Source organism: Macrobrachium nipponense, chromosome 5 (assembly GCF_015104395.2).
Source record: "Macrobrachium nipponense isolate FS-2020 chromosome 5, ASM1510439v2, whole genome shotgun sequence".
Taxonomy (NCBI): domain Eukaryota; kingdom Metazoa; phylum Arthropoda; class Malacostraca; order Decapoda; family Palaemonidae; genus Macrobrachium; species Macrobrachium nipponense.
Window position 1 is genome coordinate 123,993,627 of NC_061107.1, and position 22,111 is coordinate 124,015,737.

The window sequence follows — 22,111 nt, forward strand, 5'->3', positions numbered from 1 at the left end:
CATTTAGAATAAATTGTTAAATTATATCAGAATATTGAAAGCATTAGCTTTCTACTGATACATTAACTCCACATACTTCATCAGAGTTGTTCTACTTGTCTGAAATTGAGATCAAACATAAACATCTTGGCAGCAGTATTTTTATCTACCTATTTGAATTAGGATAAAAATTATAGGTCCGACTGTACTGTAAAGTGGAAACCTATCTAGCCTCCCCACATCTTAAAGGGTGGTCATGAAAAATACTGACAAGAACGTAAACATTCCAGCGCCACCTAGTGGGAAACAGGTGATTACAGAGGCAGTCCTAGTGGGTTAGCGAAGCAGATTTTGTTGTACTATTTTGATTGGCAATTGCACCTAATGGGATGAAGATATAAGCTAACTTTACCAGTAGGTAAGTATCCAGATAATTTTATCATGAAAATTCTCATTTTTCTTGCAGCTGTCTTAGTTTCATTCCTCATACAATAAAATTAGTTTATTTTACCCAAAATCGAGTGTTATTTATTGTAATAGGGAATATGTTTGGCTATATTTCCAAGAATATTTCTATTGTATTTACTATATCTCTAACAAAATTATTCAATTTGGACATACTGTAACATATATTTGGCTGTATTTCCAAGGATATTTCTATTACATTTACTAGTATATATCTTTAATAAAAGTATTCAATTTAAACATACTGTAATTAAAACAAGAATGAGCCACACTTCCTGGAATAAGGCAATACATTATTAAAATTTATTTAATTCAGTTTAGGTGAAGAGTGAAACAAAAACTTTGTGAATATATTAACTCTTAAGACTTAGTTAGTACAATTAAACTTAAGGGTACATAGTTTACAAATTAGCGTCCATATGGATGCATAGTTGTTGCAGCTTTGATATTAGTCTTGACTGCGCTGACAGCTTTGCTTGTTGCGACTGTAACAGAAACAAAAATATAAGTACGTATAGAGAAATTTCAAAATTTCACAGCATATAACTCATAGCTTTAGTTTAACCTAAACTGCCATACAATGCAGATGAGACCTGTGTAGCTAAGGAGTGCAAAAAGTACCTTCTATGACAAAGGTAATGAGCCCACTGAAAGGTCAAATGTTTGCATCATCATTTACTGATTCATACAGCTTAGTATAACAACTATAGTTATCAATTCTACTTCAAATACAATACTATAGGTCATCAGGTACAGCTAAAATAAAGTAAAAACAACAAATTTAAAAGTAATTTGTTTTTTCCTAACTATACAAACCTGAGGTCTTTACATAAGGAATTTGCTTCAGAGTAGCTGGAAAAACCTACTTAACTTTCAAACAAGGTAGTAAGGCAGTTAACTACCATCTGCCTGGTGGGAGTCCTGCCCACCCACACAGTATGCATTCACTTAGCCTTTCAGCCCATATATCACAATGGGTGGGGTGGGGGGGGGTGTTTGGCATGAGATGGGCAGTAAATGTAAAGACCTCAGGTTTGTATAGTTAGGAAAATACAAATTATGTTCAGAATTTGGCATTTGTTCCTAAACAATATACAAACCATTGGTCTTTACATGAGGAAGACATACTTCCTTGGTGGGAGGTATCTGAGTAAGCTGAACTTACTGGTTGATCGCCACACCTGGTCCTCCTTCCTTCCAGGTCGAGTAGAGCAGAGGAAGGAATCCCTGCTCCTGACATGCTGAACACAAGTGTGCTCAACTCTAAGACTTCTGGACCTTTTCAAATGAATGGGTGTAAGCAACATTAATTAGAAAAAGGCTAGGTTGAGTCTAAGTCTGTGACAAAGCTATATATACAACCATCAGTTTTGTAGAAGTAACTTAACAAGAAATTATATAGCTAAAGATATCTGCCTATGTTAGTCTAAACATTCAAACTTTGCGGTAGTGCTAATTAACTGTGTGGGTGTAGGTAACCAGCCCTGCCCACTTTCCAGGTACTGGGAGGAACAGCTTCAATTCATTTGCTGCCTTATTCTGACCAACATCAGCAGTTTCCCTGCAGTCTGCTTCATCATTTTTTGGATGTTTATGGGTATTTCCTTCAGTTTAGTGAGGTACTTGGTTCTTGTTATAGCCTTTAAAGCTTTGTTTTTGTTAGCTTTGGTTAGCTTTAATATTAGCTTTTTGAAATGTCTTACTCTAGCACTTCAATTGTTAGGTTTTGCACTTAGGGTTGTAGAGCTAGGTTATCTAAGTCTTGCTATAATTCTCACACTAACTAGATTACCCAAGTCTTGCTATGATTCTCACACTAAGTGTGTCAAGTGTAGGAGGCAAGATTGCAATAAGGCTAACGCTTGTCCAGGATGTCAAGACTGGTTCGAGAAAAAGTGGAAGGTATTTAATTCCATTTGAAAAAAACTTGATAAAGACAGGAAAAGGAAAGCAGCTGTTAAAAGCCAAACCAAGACTGATTTACAGCCTAGTCAAGGAATAAGCAATGTAAAACCTACTGTTTTTTCTTCTTCTCACCTTCCTCTTTTCCCATCTGTAGCTCTCCTACACCTTTGCAGGTTTCTGTGCTTCTGATCCCAATGGCCATTGCCAACCTTGAATCAAGGTTCGATCAAAAGTTTTTAGCACATGCAGTGATGGAGTTGGGTTCTTCATTCAGTGCCTTTGTTGAAAAATCTAGTGTCAAGTGTTAGTGTTAAGAAGATGGCTATCTGTCCCATCGACAGTCCTGGATGAAGGTCCCTGTCCCACTCTCCCACATCAGGGAGAAGACATACTGAGGCTCCAAGGTATATCAGTTGGGGTTTGCCCATGGGTAGTCGCCCCCCCCGTCGAGCCTATTGCCCATTCCCAGGATTAACAAAGCACCATTGGAAAGGCGTCTTTTTAAGTGCACATCGTCTGTCATCTGATTCCGAAGACGACAGTCCAAGCAAGAAGTGCCAACTGTGCTACCAGGTCTCTTTGCACCTGCTAAAGACACCCTACTGGCACAGACAGCTCCTCACCTCCAACCAAAAGGCATAAGGAGACTAGTATTAGTCCTCAACCCTCTTGCAGTTTCACTGTTTTGGCTTCTAATTCTTCGACTCGTCCACCTGCTCATTTAGGGACACTCCAAAGCCTGTTTTGTATCTAGATCATCCGCTTTTGGCACCCAAGCACCAGGAGGCCTCACTTATGCAGGCGAGGCTCCCGCTGCAGACAGCTCAACTTCCACCTTCAGACTCAAGGTGTCAGCTTTTGCAGTTTTGGCACCAGCCTCTGTTCCTCAGCAGCCACATTCTTCAGCGCAAGGAGAGACTTCTCTTGCCCCCCTTAGGTGCCAGTTGGATGAAATCAGGACATTTTTTAAAAACTCCAATTATCACCAAGGCTAAAGATTAAAGATACATTGTTTTCTCCCGTTTTGAGGAGCAGGATTTTGGTCAAGATGCTGCTCCTACTTCAGCTTACTCTGCTTTGTTCAAGCAAAACCAGCCTCACCTGCATCAACTTTGCTTATGAGGAAACCTCCGTCAGATCATACTTCTCTTCCAAAATTGGTGCTTTTATCTTCTGTGAAGAAGGCTCTTCATGAAGTGGACAGTTGGCCTCTAAGAGAGAACCAGGCAAAGCTTTTCCTCCTTGTAATTTGGTCAAGAATTTTCTGTTTCTATGCCACTGAGCAGGCCCCCTCTCTGGTAGTCTCTGCCTTCTTCATCACTTAGGTCAGGTTATCCTCTTCTTCAGGGTTCAACCACTTGACCAGGAACATCTTCAAGGCTTTGGAGGTACAGTCAACCCCCTGTATTCACATTCTCGAGATTCACAGACTCACCTATTCCAGGATTTTTCTCTGGACATATCTACCCATTATTTGTGGGAAATTTCCCTATTAGTGGGTTTTTCCAATGATAAATATTCACTAATTAGAGTATTTTCATGTTATTTTCATGACTAAATACATTTTTATGGTACAAAAATAATTTACTAACTTTCAAATATTAATACTGATTAACCCTTTAACGCCGATTGGACGTATTAAACGTCGGCAAAAATTGTCTGTCGGGTGCCGAATCAACGTATGGTACGTTGACGAAAAAAAGTTTTTTAAAAATTCGCTGAAAAATAGTTCTAGGCCTACTAGGCAAAAACTTTTGAATCACGCACCTTGGGGGATGCTGGGCGCTCACAGATCAAGCTGTTGTTTTGTTTACAATCGTTACCCAGGCGCGCAAGCGCGAATTTCTTTCTTCTCGCACTAAAAAGCATCAGCGACACATCTCAGAGAAATTATTTTGTCACTTTGACATCATTTTTGCACCATTTTATATTAGCTGTTACATAGAGTATTATATATGAAAATGTGTGCAATTTCATTTAGAATACAACAAAAAACAACCCATGGTTGTAGCTTTTATCAGTTTTGAAATATTTTTATATAAATGACGATGTGCCAAAATTTCAACCTTCCGTCAACTTTGACTCTACCCAAATGGTCGAAAAACGCAATTGTAAGCTAAAACTCTTATATTGTAGTAATATTCAATCATTTACCTTTATTGTGCAACAAATTGTAAGTCTCTAGCACAATATTTCGATTTATGGTGAATTTATGAAAAAAACTTTTTCCTTACGTCCGCGCGGTAACTCCTCCGTAAAAATCATAAATTTTTTAGTCCGATTGTCGTAATGTTTGCACTATTTTAAATGAGCCATTACATAAAGTTTTGTATATGTAAAGGTGCACAATTTCATGTAGGATACAACAAAAAACAACCCATGGTTGTAGCTTTTATCAGTTTTGAAATATTTTTATATAAATGACGATGTTGCCCAAAAGTTTCCAACCTTCCGTCAACTTTGACTCTACCCAAATGGTCCGAAAAAACGCAAATTGCAAGCTAAAACTCTTATTTATTGTAGTAATATTCAATCATTTACCTTTATTGTGCAACAAATTGGTAAGTCGCTAGGCACAATATTTCGGATTTATGGTTGAACATTTATGAAAAAAACTTTTTCCTTACGTCCGCGCTGGTAAACTCCTGTTCCGTAAAAATCATAAACTTTTTTAAGTTCCGATTGTTTCGTAATGTTTGCCACTATTTCATTTTTAAATGAGCCCATTACATAAATTTTTGTAGTATGGAAAGTGTGCACCAATTTCATGTAGGATACAACACAAAAAAAAACAACCCATGGATTTGCAGCTTTTAATCAGTTTTGAAATATTTTCATATAAATAACGATGTGCCAAAATTTCAACCTTTGGTCAACTTTGACTCTACCGAAATGGAGAAAAACCACAATTGTAAGCTAAAACTCTTACATTCTAGTAATACTCAATCATTTACCTTCATTTTGCAACAAATTGGAAGTCTCCAGCACAATATTTTGATTTATGGTGAATTTTAGAAAAAAAATTTTCCTACGTCTGCGCAGTAATTGCTGAAAAAATCGGAATTTTTTTGTCCGATTGTCGTAATGTTGGCACCATTTAAATTAGCCGTTACATACAGCTTTATATGTGAAAATGTGCACAATTTCATGTTGAATACAACAAAAAACAACCCATGGTTGTAGCATTTATCAATTTTGAAATATTTTCATATAAATAACGAAGTGCCAAAATTTCAACCTTTGGTCAACTTTGACTCAACCAAAATGGTCAAAAAACGCAATTGAAAGCTAAAACTATTACATTCTAGTAATATTCAATCATTTACCTTTATTTGGCAACAAATTGGAAGTCTCTAGCACAATATTTCGATTTATGGTGAATTTATGAAAAAAACTTTTTCCTTACGTTCGCGCTGTAACTCTTCCGAAAAAATCATAAATTTTTTTGTCCGATTGTCGTAATGTTTGCACCGTTTTAAATTAGCCGTTACATAAAGTTTTATATATGAAAATGTGTGCAATTTCATGTAGAATACAACTAAAAACAACCCATGGTTGTAGCAGTTATAAGTTTTGAAATATTTTCATATAAATCACGATAAATAGACAAAATTCGACCTTCGGTCAACTTTAACTCGACCGAAATGGTCGAAAACTGCAATTGTAAGCTACAACACTTACAGTATAGTATAATATTCAATTAATTACCTTCATTTTGCAACAAACAGGAAGTCTCTAGCACAGTATTTCGATTTATGGTGAATTTTTGAAAACAGCTTTTTTTTACGTACGCGCGTTACGAATTCATGCATCATATTGTGATAATACTTTCTGTGTTGCTTTGATCCTTTTACAATTTGTTACATACCAAAATCATCACAACTTAGTGTACAATACAGCGAAAAAATAATTAACTCATTAGCTTTAACCGTTTTGCTCATAGCGCGATTTATATACAATTATATATGAATTTTTTTTCGCATTTTCATATATTCCAATATTTATATATGATATTTTGTTTTCATTTCTGATGGTTGCATACTAAACTTCAGGCAATGAAAAAAAAAGGAGCCAAAAATTAACTCTTAATCTTGAAAATTAAGCGCGCTGTGATTTTCTGAAATAACAAAATTTTCTGCTTCGGCGCTCACTTGCTGATGCTTTTTTAGTGCGAGAAGAAAGAAGTTCGCACTTGCGCTCCTGGGTAACGATTGTAAACAAAACAACGCCTTGATCCGTGAGCTCCCAGCATCCCCCAAGGCGCGTGATTCAAAAGTTTTCACCTAGTAGGCCTATAACTATTTTTCCGCAAATTTTTAAAAAAACTTTTTTTCGTTGACGTACCATACGTCCAATGGAATCTAGTTCTGATTCCAAACCTAGTGACATGACTGATACAGCTGAGTGTGGTGCATACAGGCCAGAAGAGGACGACCAACCCGGTGCCTTTAACCCAAGCCAAACTCAATGACCTGACACGAGACCTGAACCTTTCCAAGGAGTCTGCCCGGCTACTGGGTTCTCGTCTTCAAGAGAAACGTCTACTGGCACCAAGAACAACATTCTGTTGGTATTAAGACCGCGAGAGAGAATTTAGAAAATTCTTCATGTCTGATAAAGCATCTCACTAGTCTACTGTAACAATATTGCTCACCTGATTGAATTACTTGGTCTGAAGTATGATGCTATGGAATGGAGACTTTTCATTGACTCATCTAACAGAAGTCTCAAGGCAGTTCTTCTGAATAACAGAAATAAGTTTTCATCGATCCCTGTTGGGCACTCAGTTGAAATGAAAGAATCCCACAAAAGCATGGAACGTCTGTTGTCTGCTTTGAACTACCAAGAACATAAATGGTTGATCTGTGGAGATCTCAAACTTGCTGGACTCATCCTAGGACTTCAAGGTGGTTAAACAAGTATCCATGCATTCTGTGCTTATGGTATAGCTGTGCTGATGACCAACATTATGTCAGACAAGAGAGGCCATCAAGACAAGGATTAAATCCTGGGTCACACAACGTTCTGTTCCAAACTCGGCCTTATGAAGAACTTTATAAAGGCATTGGACAGGGAAGGTAGAGAATTTGCTTTCCTCCATCAGGAGTTTCAACAAAAAAACATGGAGAAACTTAAGGCAGGTATATGTGATGGTCCTCAAATAAGGGAACTCATCAAGAACGCTAGTTTTGATGATGCACTAAATCCTGCTAAACTCTCTTTCTGATTGTCCTTCAGGTCAGTCATTGCAAACTTCCTTGGCAACCACAGAAGTTCCCAGTATCAGAAGGTGGTTGATGAGTTAATGGGGAATTTCTGCCCACTTGGTGCCCACATGTCAGTGAAAATGCACTTCCTCTGGTCTCATCTGGACTATTTTCCAGAGAATTGTGGAGACTTCAGTAAAAAACAGGGTGAGCACTTTCACCAAGATATCAGTGATATGGAGGAACGCTATCAAGGCCAATGGAATGTCAACTTTCTGGCCGACTACTGCTGGTGCCTCAAGAGGGATGTGGAGCCTGCTCAGTACAAACGGAAGCCCCTGAAGAGACCATTCATCCATGAGTAGCTTCCTTAGTTCATTATACTTTACTTGCTATGTAATCAAAATATTTTGTATGCCTTCTGTGAATAAATCAGTCTAATTTTTTTAATATTGTGTTTCATTCACCTACAAATAGATTGGAATTTAGGATAATTTTTATGTGCTAATATTTCATTAACTTGATCTGATTGAATAAAATGAGCATGGTTTTTGGATTCAGTGCAAAAAAACTGGCCAAAAATCAGGTATCATATGTTAGACCTTGAAAACAGTGTAATCATCCATGTGTGGGGGAGGAGGTCGGGCTCCCATTTTGTCATTACTTGGTAAATATATGAAACATTTTACCATAAAAATGTCTTTTTTACATAAGTAACTTACCAAGTAATTACATAGCTGATTCCACATTGACAGGAGGTGGGATACATGGACTACTCTACCCCAAACCATTATGTGATAATGAATTTGTGAACTGAATAGGGTTCATAACTCTGAAATGCTTGTTGTTTCCTTACCTTGTAAGAGAGCTGCTGTAAGAAAATACTGCCTCTGGTCAGCGCTCATCTTACGTGGTAGAGGCTGGGTGGTTTGACCCAGGTTGCCTACAACCTTAGTGGGAGCTTTGAAGCAAAGCCTATGGTCTAATCGCTTGCAAGATTAAGCACATAATGCCCCTGCCCAGGGCGCAGTACCAACAAAGACCAGATCAACAATGTTACCTATACCAAAAAACTAAATTCCAGCCCTTCACCAAAACAACTGGAGGGTATCCTGGTACCAAGTAACCCCAAGACCCCCAAAGACACACAACCATAAATCAAGGTATATACACTGTTTCTATCTCTTTTAGATAGTGTGATGCAAAAACTGACTTACATCTCCAGAAAGTTGCTTGAAGGATGATCATCAGGGAAAGGTTCTTCTTAAATAACAAAGAAGTGGAAATCGCTCTGATTTTGTGCGCTTTATCCTTTAGAATATTCTTCACTTATTTGATAAAGTGATTCTCTAATCACTTCCCTTAAGAAGAATGATAGGGCCTTCTTAGAAAGAGGATGTATGGGCTCTTTTACTGACATCCATAAATTACTGGAAGGGCCTCTAGTCTTCTCCATCCTTTCCAAGTAGAACTCGGGGCTCTCACTGGGTAGAGGACTCTCTCCTTTTCTTCAGGCCCTAGTAATTCTGATACTCTTAATTACAAAAGAACGAGGCTAGGGCCCAATAAGATTCTTGTTTTTGGCAAGAAAATTAAGAGATAATGAACAGATCACGTCTCCTCCAGAGAACTGGATTCTCCTATCCATAACCTGAAGTTCACTTACTTTTATTGCTGTAGCTAAGGCTATTAAAAGGAGCGTCTTCTTTGTCCGGTTTCTGAATGAGGCATCTTCCAATGGTTCAAAAGGGTGCCTGAAAGCCACTTTAACACCACAACTAGATTCCAGGCCACTGAATATTTTCCTCTTTTGCTTGTATTCAAAGATTTAATCAAGACTGTGATGTCTTTGTTTACAGACAAATCCGAATTTTAGCTGCTAGGGCTGGAAACTGTTAGCTATGTAATTACTTGGTAAGTTAATTATGTAAAACCAAATTCTATCACCAATGGTATGTGGTCGGGTAATGGAGATGAGTTCCCCCATATACTTTGCAAAGTCATAATGAAAATACTGTATCATGTTACCAGAGTACCCTGAGTTGATATACTGTTTTACTACTAAGAGACCAGTTATAAAGAAAAAAAATGTTATTGTTATAATACAATTAAGTTTGTTCATACTTACCTGGCAGATATATATATAGCTGTATTCTCCGAAGTCCGACAGAATTTCAAAACTCGCGGCACACGCAGTGGGCGGCCAGGTGGTAGTACCCATTCCCGCCGCTGGGAGGCGGATATCAGGAACCATTCCCATTTTCTATTCATATTTTATCAGTGCCACTGTCTCCTGAGGGGAGGTGGGTGGGCACTTAATTATATATATCTGCCAGGTAAGTATGAACAAACTTAATTGTATTATAACAATAACATTTTGTTCATGAAACTTACTTGGCAGATATATATATAGCTGAATCCCACCTTCGGATGGTGGGAAGAGACAGAATAGGATTTGTAGGAAACTTAAATTAAGTAGATGATATACACCTTGGTTCCTCACCTGTTAGCAAAGTAGACTCTGTGATTACTGTCACTTCAGCCTGCTTGTGCTTAATCAGAGTTGCCAGCCAGGTGGAGACCTGTAGTGCTGGTGCGCTCTGGATGCTCTGTCAACGGGGACGTGACCTCAATGTGACAAGAGCATAGAGCCATACAAATGAGGGCAACGAAGCAACTGACCACCACCTGACCAACTATCCAAGACCCCCTGAACACTAAGCTAAGAGATGGGAGGTCTTCACCAAAGCCTCACCACAACCAACCACAACAACTAAAACCTAACCTAAACCTAACTAAGGGATAGGGAGAGAGCTACCTTCAGCCCCCAAGACTGTGTCTGCAGAAACGTATGGCCCAAGAGAACAACAGTCCTCGTATATCGTTCTCACATCTCTCAAGTAGTGTGAGGCGAATACTGAATTGCTCCCTCCAAAAGGTGGCGTCAAGGATGTCCTTGATCGACATGTTCCTTTGGAAGGCAAGCGAGGTTGCGACAGCTCTGACCTCGTGAGCTTTCACTCGCAAGAGGCTCAAATCGATCTGTGTGGAAGACGAATGAGCCTCTTTAATGACGTCCCTCAGAAAGAACGCCAAAGCGTTCTTGGATAATGGTATATCGGGTCGTTTAACCGAACACCAGAGATTATCTGAGGGACCTCGTACTTCTTTAGTCTTGTGGACATAAAACTTTAGAGCCCTGACAGGGCACAGGACTCTCTCAGGTTCTTGGCCCACAAGGCTTGTCATACCCTTGATTTCAAAGCTCCTTGGCCAAGGGTTCGACGGGTTTTCATTCTTTGCTAAGAAAGTGGGACTCAAACAGCAGACAGCATTGTCCCCTTTGAAGCCCACTCTCTTACAAATGGCCTGAATTTCGCTAACTCTCTTCGCCGTCGCCAGAGCAGTTAGGAAAAGAGCCTTCTTAGTCAAGTTCCTAAGAGACGCTTCATGTAGAGGTTCGAAAGGACTCGACATTAAAAGTCTAAGGACTAAATCCAAGTTCCAAGAAGGAGGCCTCGCCTGAGGTATCTTGGATGTCTCAAATGATCTCAGGAGATCGTGAAGATCCCTGTTATCAGACAGGTCAAGTCCTCTGTGTCGGAAGACTGCCGACAGCATACTCCTATATCCCTTGATGGTCGGGACAGCCAGCTTCTGTACATTTCTTAAAAATAGCAGGAAATCGGCTATCTGGCTCACAGAGGTAGTGGAAGAGGAAATTCCCTCCTTTCTACACCATGCCCTGAAGGAAGCCCACTTCGACTGGTAAACAGCTCTCGAGGACGTTCTCCTAGCATTGGCGATCGCCTTTGCAGCTGCTTTAGAAAAACCTCTCGCTCTGGCCAGCTTTTCGATAGTCTGAACGCAGTCAGACCCAGAGCGGAGAGGTTTCGGTGATATCTTGCGAAGTGGGGCTGTCTGAGTAGATCTTTCCTCCAGGGCAAGGTCCTCGGAAAGTCTATGATGAATGACATTACCTCCGTGAACCATTCTTTCGCGGGCCACATCGGGCGATCAGGGTCAACCTCGTCCCCTCCGATGCCGCGAACTTCCTTACTACTTCCCCCATGATCTTGAATGGCGGGAAGGCATACAAGTCTAGGTTCGTCCAGTCCCAGAGCAGAGCGTCTATCGCGACTGCTCCCGGATCCAGCACAGGGGAGCAATAAAGAGGCAACCTCTTTGTTCTCGACGTCGCAAATAGGTCGACTAACGGACACCCCCACAGTCTCCAGAGCTCTCGACAGACGTCCTGGTGCAACGTCCATTCCGTCGGCAGGATCTGATCTTGTCGGCTGAGAAGGTCTGCTCTGACGTTCTGGACTCCTGCGATAAATCTCGTCAGGATCCTTATCCGTCTCGCATCTGCCCACAGCAGAATCTCCCTCGCTAAATAAAACAGAGGACGGGAGTGTGTACCTCCCTGCTTCTTTAGGTACGCCAGGGCTGTGGTGTTGTCCGAGTTGACTTGGACTACTTTCTCTGCAACCTTTTGTTGGAAGAACTGTAGCGCCAGAAAAACCGCCGCTAGTTCCTTTACATTGATGTGCCAGGACACCTGTTCCCCCCTCCAGGTGCCTGACACTTCCTCCCTCCCAGTGTTGCTCCCATCCCGACACCGAGGCGTCGGAAAACAACACTAGGTCTGGGCTCAGAAGCTTTAGGGACAACCCCTCTCGAAACTTCCGAGGATCTAACCACCATCTTAGATGGTTCTTCACCGATTTGGTGATGAAAAGGGTCGCATTCAGATCCTCTCTGACTCTCCATTCGTCTGCTAAGAAAAACTGGAGAGGTCTGAGGTGTAGTCTTCCCAGGGAAACAAACTTTTCCAGCGAGGAAATGGTTCCCAGCAGACTCATCCATTCCCTCGCCGAGCAAGCTTCCTTCCCCAGGAAGGCCGAAACTCTCTCTAAGCCTTGCAGCTGTCGTTCCTGGGACGGAAACGCTCGAAAAGCCACTGAATCCATCTGAATCCCCAGATACACGATGGACTGTGTTGGGGTCAGATGAGACTTTTCAAGGTTGACCAGAAGTCCCAGGGACTTCGCCAAAGCCAAAGTGAAGTGAAGGTCCTTCAGACACCTTTCTTCTGACGATGCTCTGATCAGCCAATCGTCGAGATACAGGGACACTCTTATTCCTGCAGAATGTAACCATCTCGCTACGTTTTCCATGAGCATGGTAAATACCATCGGAGCCGTGCTTAAACCGAAACAAAGGGCTCGGAATTGCCAAACTTTGTCCCTTAGCATAAACCTCAGAAACTTTCTTGAAAGAGGGTGGATAGGCACGTGAAAGTATGCGTCCTGTAGGTCCAAGGACACCATCCAGTCGCCCGGTCTTAAGGCTCCTAGAACCGACTGAGGTGTTTCCATCTTGAATTTTTTCTTTTCTACGAAAAGATTCAGGCTGCTTACGTCCAAGACTGGACGCCACCCCCCGACGACTGCTTTGGTACCAGGAAAAGTCTGTTGTAGTATCCTGGTGACCCCAGGTCTAAGACCTGCTCCACCGCTCTTTTCATGATCATTTGATCCAAAAGATTTAAAAGAACCTGCTGTTTCTCCCCTTGATACGACGGGAAAGATCTCTGGGAGTCGTAGAAAGAGGAGGAGGGTCCACAAAGGGGATCTTGTACCCCTGTTCCACTATCTTGAGGGACCACGCATCTGTATCTCTCTCTCTCCACGCACCCGCAAAGAACTTTAGCCTGGCTCCGACAGGCATCTGAAGGACTTTCTTCTCACTTAGAGGATTTAGGTTTGAAGGAACCTCTTCCTCTTGCAAGTCCTCTCCCTCGAGGAGCAGCTCTCGAGGGAGGAGCGCTACGAAAGGGTTTAACCTTCCTAGGAGGTCGTCCAGACGACGACGTGATAGGGACTGCGGGACGTCTTGAAGACTGGGCCAAGAGATCCTGGGTAGCCTTCTCTGTAGGCTCACTGCCAGGTCCCTTACCATAGCCTGGGGGAAGAGATGGCTCGAAAGAGGTGCAAAGAGAAGCTCTGCTTTCTGCGATGCAGAAACAGACCTCGCTGTAAAATTGCATAAAAGCGCTCTCTTCTTGAGGAAAGCAGTGCCGAAATGAGACACTAACTCTTCCGAACCATCCCTGACGGCCTTGTCCATGCATGACAACACATTGGACAGCTCCCCCAGACTCAAAGAATCAGGACTCCTAGATTGAAGATCCAGGACTCCTAGGCACCAGTCTAGGAAGTTAAAGACTTCCAGAGTCTTTAACAGACCTTTCATGTGATGGTCGATCTCCGTTGGTGTCCATGAAATCTTAGCGGACGATAAAAGGGATCTCTTCTGGGCGTCTACCAGACTAGCAAAGTCCCCTTGGGAAGAAGACGGGATCTTAACTCCTACTTCAGATTTGGTCTCATACCAAATGCCGCCTTTCCCACTGAGTCTTGAAGGAGGAAGGGCGAAAGTCGACTTGCCCTTTTGTAGTCGGAAACCGACGAAACTGACGGCTGTTCTTCCTCCACTGAGTCCGCCGGACTACTAAGCTCTCCTTCCTCCCGAAGAGGCAAAGGAGATTGAACCTCTGGAGAGGGCGTGCGCCCAAGGGTCTAGCCTTCAACAAAGGCTTTCGAGGAAGACTAACATCAGCCTCTTCAAAGCGACCGACCTTCTGTCGATCTTTAGAGCTCGAACCACGAAGAGCGTCCTGACCGCGCTGCGCGTCAAGAGAGGATACTCTTAGTCTCTCTCGAGGAGCGTCCTTACGTTTCACGCTCAAGCGTCCAGCTTTCGCTTTCAAAGCGGTCCTTCTGAGCGCTCTCGAAAGCCTTCTCCACAGGCAAAGCGTCAAGCAAAACATCCCGACGAGCGTCTTCAAAAGCGTCCTGCCGAGCGTCTTCAAAAGCGTCCTCCAAGGCGTCCTGTCGAGCGTCCTCAAAGGCGTCCTGACGTGCGGGCGGAGACAGAGACGAACGAGGAGACAGAGAAGGAGACTGCCTCGTCCTCTTGACAGGCAGTCTAGCGTCCTTCCTTCGCTTAGGCTCAACTGCTGCTGGGCGAGTCTTCCGAGCCATTAAGGCCGACAATTGGTCTTGAAGCGACGCAAGAATACTCTTCGTAGGTGAAGAACCGAGAGGAGGTGAAGGGCTGCGCCTGCGAGAAGACGAGGGGCGGGGGGACGCCTCCTTCCTTCTCAAAGGTACAGCAACCTGCCTCTCCGAGGCGCGAGAGAAGCGCTTCTCAGCGTCGTCCTCGGACGACGTCCTACCTCTCTTCTGTGGAGGAAACGCGTCATACGACGCAGGCGAAGACCGCAACGAGAGCGGAGAGAGGGGAGGGGACGTAAAGCGTCCTCCCTAGGAAAAGTCCTTTTCAACGGACGCGAGTCACTCCGAGCGCTCCACCCCTTGCGCGGGGAGGGCGCCTCGGAGGACGAAAAAACAGTCCTTAAGGATGCGAGCCTGAGCACGCTCCTTGGCAGCCTGGGAAGTAGCAACAGGTCCTGCCGAAGGGACGCCAGATCGGTTGGGGAGCCCCCGTAACCCTCTTGCGGCTTTCGACATGCCCACTCCTAGAGTTCTGGGAGTCCGACAGAGGTCTAGACCTAGAGGCATTATGGGGCCGATCTGACGCCCCCTCCACAACACTAGGGGCACGATCACACACTTACTCGAGCCGTTTTCAAGGGCCAACACTTTGGACTCTAGAGTGCGTAATGACTCTAGAATCAGAGAAAGGGCATTACCTTCTCCAGACACAGAACTAGGGCCCTCAGGCAACAACACAGGATTAGGTGAAGCAAATTCTACTGGTGTTAAAATAGGAGAAATGTTACTTCCCTTACCTTTCGTAGAACCGCTCATAGAGGAAGACCTCCTGATCCTATCGCGCTCCAACTTACGCCGATAGGATTCATACACCTTCCATTCATCCTCAGTCAAACTTTTGCATTCAATGCAACGATCAACCAGCAAACAAACATGCCCCCTACACCCCATACATACTGTGTGGGGGTCTACCGATGATTTCGGTAGCCTCACCTTGCAATCACTTCTCACACACACTCTGAAGCTCACTGAACTTGATCCCGACATCACGTTCATAGAAAAGCCAATCCAAAATCCAAAAACAGTCCACTATCGCGTACGCCATCCAACAATCCAGAGTCAAAACCAAAAGTCAATCCAGATACTTATAACGAGTCAAAATCCAAAAATCCTGGGCGGAGGTCTGTAAACAGGTGTTTACCGACCGGCGACAGAAAAAATATGAATAGAAAATGGGAATGGTTCCTGATATCCGCCTCCCAGCGGCGGGAATGGGTACTACCACCTGGCCGCCCACTGCGTGTGCCGCGAGTTTTGAAATTCTGTCGGACTTCGGAGAATACAGCTATATATATATCTGCCAAGTAAGTTTCATGAACAAATTGAAATTTTTTGCATCAATGTCAATGTTCAGCTTAAGTAGTTTTTTATGTTAAAATCATAACTTACAAAATTCACAATCTTTGAAATTTTAAGACATTCATTACAAGGTTTGTTATCTTACTTTGAGGTGCTTGCTGAGGCATGGTTGGAGATGGCCTTGGCATGGGAGCTCTGCCTGGGATGGTCTTGATGCCTTTCCCTGTGCCCATGGCAGCAATCAACATTTGTGTGTCATTAAAAGAACAAGTCTGGGGTTGATTCGTGCGAGAAGCTGTTTCGGTCTCCCACTCTTCCCGTGCAGTGTTCAATAAATCAAGGACATGCTTGACAACTTTGTTATGGATATTTATTTGTTTCTGGAAAGTTAAACAAAATATTAAAAAGACAGACTTACCACTATTACTAAGAGAACATTATTAGAAAAGACTACTTTTATGTTGCTCTTTAAAATGAAAAATTTTCTATGACAATTTGTATTTTTCAATGCTACAAACCTGAGGTCTTAACAATAGGATAATTTCTAGCACCTAGCTGGATCCGGTTAAAAAGCAGATGAAAGCAAGGAATTTTGTGATATCTGGCAACACATGCATAGCTCGGGCCAGGATTGGTCAAGGACGACGCCGCTACGCCAGTCTTTCCCAACTCAGGATGACTTAATAAACAGAGGGGCGGCTAGAGGTGGGCAGTATAACGTTAAGACTTCAGGTTTGTAGCTATGAAAAATAGAAATTGTCTCAGAAAATTTGTCATTTGTTCATACACGAACAAACCATCGGTCTTAACAATAGGGTAGACTCATACTTGGAGGACCGGCTGGGGGCCTACCCAACAGTCCAGCTCTCAAAAGAAAGAGTTCTTGGAGAGGGACTGAAGCCCGTTGAGAAGCTAGATAAACTGATATCTAACCACTCAGAACCTGAGTAACGTAAAATGATATATGGGATAACCATTGTATAGGGAACCAAAGAGAAACTTTGACTGTCCAATAACAAACCAATACACCAGGGTTTGTATTACTCCCAACTCCTCCTTGCCAAGGAGTGGAGCATATGCTACCAAATAGCAGGTAAGATATTTGTATATTGCACGACCACACTCCCAGTATGACTACCTTACTCACTTGTATCAGACCAGTCCAGCAAATGACGTATCAATTCCTTAAACCGCCTGAAGAATAAGGAAAGGTACAAGAGAAAGAAGGAGACCAGCCAACTCATTCTCTCATCCACACAATTGTCCTAGGTAAGATACAAAGGTGCCCTATTTAGGGCAACTATGAGTTACACAACCTGTTGGGCAGCCACCAAAGGACCCAGGAAAAATGTGTCCATAGATCTGTGGGTAACATCCTTAAGACAGGAGGAAGTGAACGTGGACTGGCGTAACCAAGTACCAGCACTCAGCACTCTATGTACAGCCAAGTTCTTTTTGAAAGCCAGAGAGGGACAAATACCTCTAACGTCATGTGCTCTAGCCTGCACAGACGTGGTGGTGGAATCATCAAGAGTCAAGTATGCCTGTCTGATGGCTTCCTGTATCCAGAAAGAGATAGTATTCTTAGACACCTCTTTCTTTGTATGGCCTGTGCTAAAAAAAGTCTGTGGCAGCCTGGTCTAAGATGCCGAGTCCTTTTAAGATAGCAACGCAGGGCCCGGACAGGGCACAACAAAAGCCCTTGAGCATCACCACCCACAAAGTCAGTCAGTGATAGAATGGAAAACGAAGTGAACCTGTCATCATGCACCGAGGGATTTTGGGTCTTGGCCACGAATTCCGGGACAAATTCGAAGGACACCAACTTCCAACCCCTGGTGTGCTTCACCTCATAACTCAGACCGTGGAGCTCTCCTACCCTCTTGGAAGATGCCAAAGCCAAAAGGAAAACTGTCTTGAGTGTCAGGTTCCTGTCAGATGAGCAACGCAAGGGCTTATATGGACTCTTAGTTAAGCTCTTAAGCACCAAGGAAATATCCCACGTTGGAGGCTTGAGCTCTCTAGAACTAGACTGCTCAAACCCCTTAACTAGCAGGGAAAGTTCCCAAGAAGAGGAGATGTCGATACCCTTAAGGCGTAACACCAAACTCAGTGCCGCCCTGTAGCCTCTAATAGCAGAAACGGACAAACATTTCTCGTCTCTGAAGAAGGTTAAAAAGTAGATCGCCCATTTTCCTTGGTAAACTGCGGAGGTTGACTTCCTAAGACGGCTGGACATGTGCCCAGCTGTACTCTGAGAAAAGCCTCTCACTTGGAGGAGATACTTGATAGCCTCCAACCGTGAAGAGACAGATTCTACTGACCAGTGGAACCTTTCCGCATGGGGCTGACACAGAAGGTGCCGCCAAGGGGGAATCTCCCTCGGAATCTCTGACGACGACAACAGCAGATCTGGGAACCATTCCGACTGAAGCCACAGAGGGACTACCAAAGTCATCCTGAGACCCTGTGAACTCATCAGCCTGTTCAGAACCTGAAGGATCAAACAAAATAGAGGGAAGGCATAAATAAGAATCATTACATGTCACAAACAGATTATGAATCATTATGTAGTGCCCATGGCAGCCAAGAACCTTTACAATGCACCCTTGGTGGCCAAGAACCCTTATGTGGCACCAAGGAAGAGCATGAAACAGTACACAGTACCCATAGCAATGGAACAAGCTGACTTGGTACCCTTGACAATCAAGAACTCCCATGTGACACTGTGGCAACTGAGAACTCCTTTGCAGTGCCAGTGGCAACTAAAAACCTATGCTCCCCCATTTTTATACAGGAATAGGTTCCAGAACCTAATGCAGAAATGCAAAAGCCATGGAAATCAAACAAAAACTTTTTCAGTTTTCTTCTGAAGGTTGAAAAAGAAACCCACGAAATTACTGTGTATAACGTGTTTACCCTTAAGTATTTACATTTTATTTTACTCAACACTCAAGTACTTTCATGCTTTATCTGTAACCCTTTTTCAAGATATGTGTAGGTTGTCAGCCTGGGTCAAGGCCCAGCAGTCTTCTGGAAACTCTTCTCATTTATATGATGGCTGTTCTGGTTTCTTTGAGAGTTGCTAATCCCCTGTTGTCACTCTGATATCCTGAGCTCATGGTCAATGGGACTGATCTTTGTGGTAAGTGAGTGGTCACATCTCTTGAAAAAGGGCCACAGATAGGGCCTGAAAGTACTCGAGCATCGAGTAAAATAAAATTTAAATACTTTAAGTAAGCACATTATACACAGTAATTTTATGGGTTTCTTTTACAATCCATGGAAATGCTAAATTCCCCTCTAAAAATGCTTAAAACTGGCATCTAGCTGCCAAACACCTTATACCTCATACTAGAATGTTTATAACTGCCTATTTTTACATTTCACTGCTTAATTTGATAGTTCAAAAAAATATATATTAAATTATAATGCTAAAACAATTTAATATCATTTCAAACAAAAATATATCCCCACCCATCACCTCAAAACACCCAAAATAACCTTAAATGGTAGTGCAAATAGTCCCTGGTTAACAGCGGAGGTTCTGTTTCCGGACAATGCTGCTACCCGAAAATCACTGATAACCGCACTAATAACCCACAAAATGGTGTCATTAACCGGAGATCTGTACTGCTGTTAACTGGATAGCGGTGCTGAAAATCCAGTCACTAACAACATCACTAGATAAGCACCATAAAACCCGATGGCCGTTAACTGGGGGCTGCCTGTACTCTCTTACTACTGTTACTCTTAAGTAGGCTATATACACCCCTAAAATGCTTACAACTGCCTATTTTAACAGTTCATTGCCAAACTTGACAGTTCAAACAAAAATATACCTCAAACTATCATCGCAGAATGCCTAATATCATTCCAAAGTCATGTTGCACAATTAAGGACCAGCCTTCAACTGATATTCTTCTGTATCCCCTATCATTCACATGCCATTTTCTTTGGCCTACATTTTATGTAGGATAGTATTGATATCTTCCAGTTTTGTGACTTGGCTATTCATGAATTTCTCTGTGGACCATATATTAGTGCCCATTTTTTGCGGTAAATTCACATATTCACAGTATTTTTCACTGAGAAATATTCACAAATTACTGTGTTTTCATATCATTTTCATGACTAAATGCACTTTTTGTGATAAAACTATTAAAATACTCTGGTATAAGCATTTTAGATGGGTTTTGGGGGTTTTAACTATCAAAATATATAGGCAGTCCTCAGTATTTTTTTCGGTGGTTTAAAGTATTTGCAGATTTCAGCTATTAGCAGTGGGGTCTGGTACCCACTTCCCACAAATACGGGGGGGTCTACTGTACGTAGTAGTATTGTATAGAGAATATCTTAAATACGAGAATGGTTTAGAACGATGGGACATGACCCCCAAGGAGAATGCTCTGTTGGTATGTCATGTTAGTATTTTTGTGATTACGTACACATACATTTATGATTAAAAAAATTATTTATACTAGGGTAAGTTCTTAGTTTACATAAATTTTTGGTTTGTCTTTACCATCTACCATAAATGTAGTATTAAGAAATTCGTATGCCACCGTTCTCGAGGCAAAACATTTTTCTGTGACGACCTAATCTTTTCTCTCTTTCTCTCTCTCTTTCTTGTATATTATCATTACTGTACTGTACTACTGTACATATCCTTTTAATGAAAAAGGAATATTTATAATTCATCTAGCCCTAAATCCCCCAAAACCACACCAAAATTTACCACATTGGCAACCCTGTTACCTCCTATTCTGTCTGCCAGTTGGCAACAATGCCACTGATAGTTATAAAACCTTCCCTTGAAAATCAGTTGTGATAGTCAGGTCGTGGGGTAGGATAGGTGGGACTAGATACCATATATACTCACATTATCATGCAACTTTTGAAGACCTAATTTTGGAGCTAATTTTAAGGGGGTCACATCATACGAGATAAAAAATTTGTGTATGTAACATTCACATGTTAGTATCATTTGATAAAAGCCAAATATAATGAATAAGCATCTTTTCCTTGGATCTTTTAAAAATTTATGCTTTACTTCACTGCATCCAATAATAATGTATGTATTTTCATATTACTATTGTTGTACTATTATAAAATACAAAAATAGCAATCGATGTTTTCATTTGGAAATCAGTTGAGGACAATTGCGAGGTGTTTATTTTGCTGTATTGAAGTACGATCAGAACGATTTTCTTGCTTCTAGTTAGCGTAAATGAATCACATGATACTCTATTGATATGGGACAAGGTTAGTTTACGTTATACAAAGTGTTTTCAAGTCAGAATATCACTTGAATTCATATTGTTGTGAATGAATTTTAGTTATTTTTTTCATTAATAGATGGCTCTGAGGGCATGTTTATTGTGTAAAAAAAATCAACAGATTCCATTTGATATTCTAACTTTATTTCATCAGAATACTATGTTCTTTCATGCTAAATAATTTTGATTAAAACACATTTCTCTCAAATTTTGTTTACAGTCGAGTTTGATGGTGCTATACCGAAGTTTACATGTTGCCGATGCACGATAATAGTTGTTTGCAGATGAACATTCTCTCTTCAACTTCACCTACAACTAACAGCTTAAATTTAGCCGTATAAGCCCTTGCCGATCTTTTCTCCATAGAGAATAAGGATATAGTCATGTAAAAATATATCGGTCCTATTATTTTTAACGTCATTTGTAACATAATTACAGTAATTTTTTACTATCGTACGATGGCTGAAATGCAAGCAAACCACTGTAGTCATCAGATTCGGTTCATAGCAAATCAGCTGTTTCTGGTTGTATGCATTTACACACTAAGTATAACATTACTGACGATACTTTTAGCTTTCTCTTTTACTCTTCTTAACTTAACAAGAAGATGGGATAGATAAAGAGATGGAGGAAAAGGGGTTAGCCTATCTAGAAAATGGGATAGATATACAGAAGGAAAAGCATGGAGGAAAAGGGGTTAGCCTATCTAGAAAATGGGATAGATATACAGAAGGAAAAGCCTATTGTAATTTTGTCTCAAAAATTGAACTCGCATGTTACATGAGATACATGATCAAACCATTGTTTTAGGGTGAAAATTTGGGGGTCACATGATATGTGAGATCGCGTGTTACACAAGTATGTAAAGTAAATTATACAGGTAAGTAATAATATT

At 41.7% G+C, this 22,111-nt stretch overlaps 1 protein-coding gene across 6 annotated transcripts in view; it reads right to left on the minus strand.

Annotated features, from left to right (window-relative positions):
- Window positions 1–785: 785 nt before the first annotated feature.
- LOC135215616 (mediator of RNA polymerase II transcription subunit 8-like) overlaps window positions 786–22,111 on the minus strand; it is a 53,199-nt gene continuing 31,873 nt past the window's right edge. For all 6 annotated transcript variants that reach the window (XM_064250518.1, XM_064250522.1, XM_064250519.1 and 3 more), the window contains exons 5-6: window positions 16,083–16,317; window positions 786–929 (exon numbers count right to left, since the gene is read on the minus strand). In XM_064250518.1, coding sequence (XP_064106588.1) covers window positions 853–929; window positions 16,083–16,317 — 312 coding nt within the window. In that variant the 3' untranslated portion in view covers window positions 786–852. The remainder of the gene's footprint in view (window positions 930–16,082; window positions 16,318–22,111) is intronic.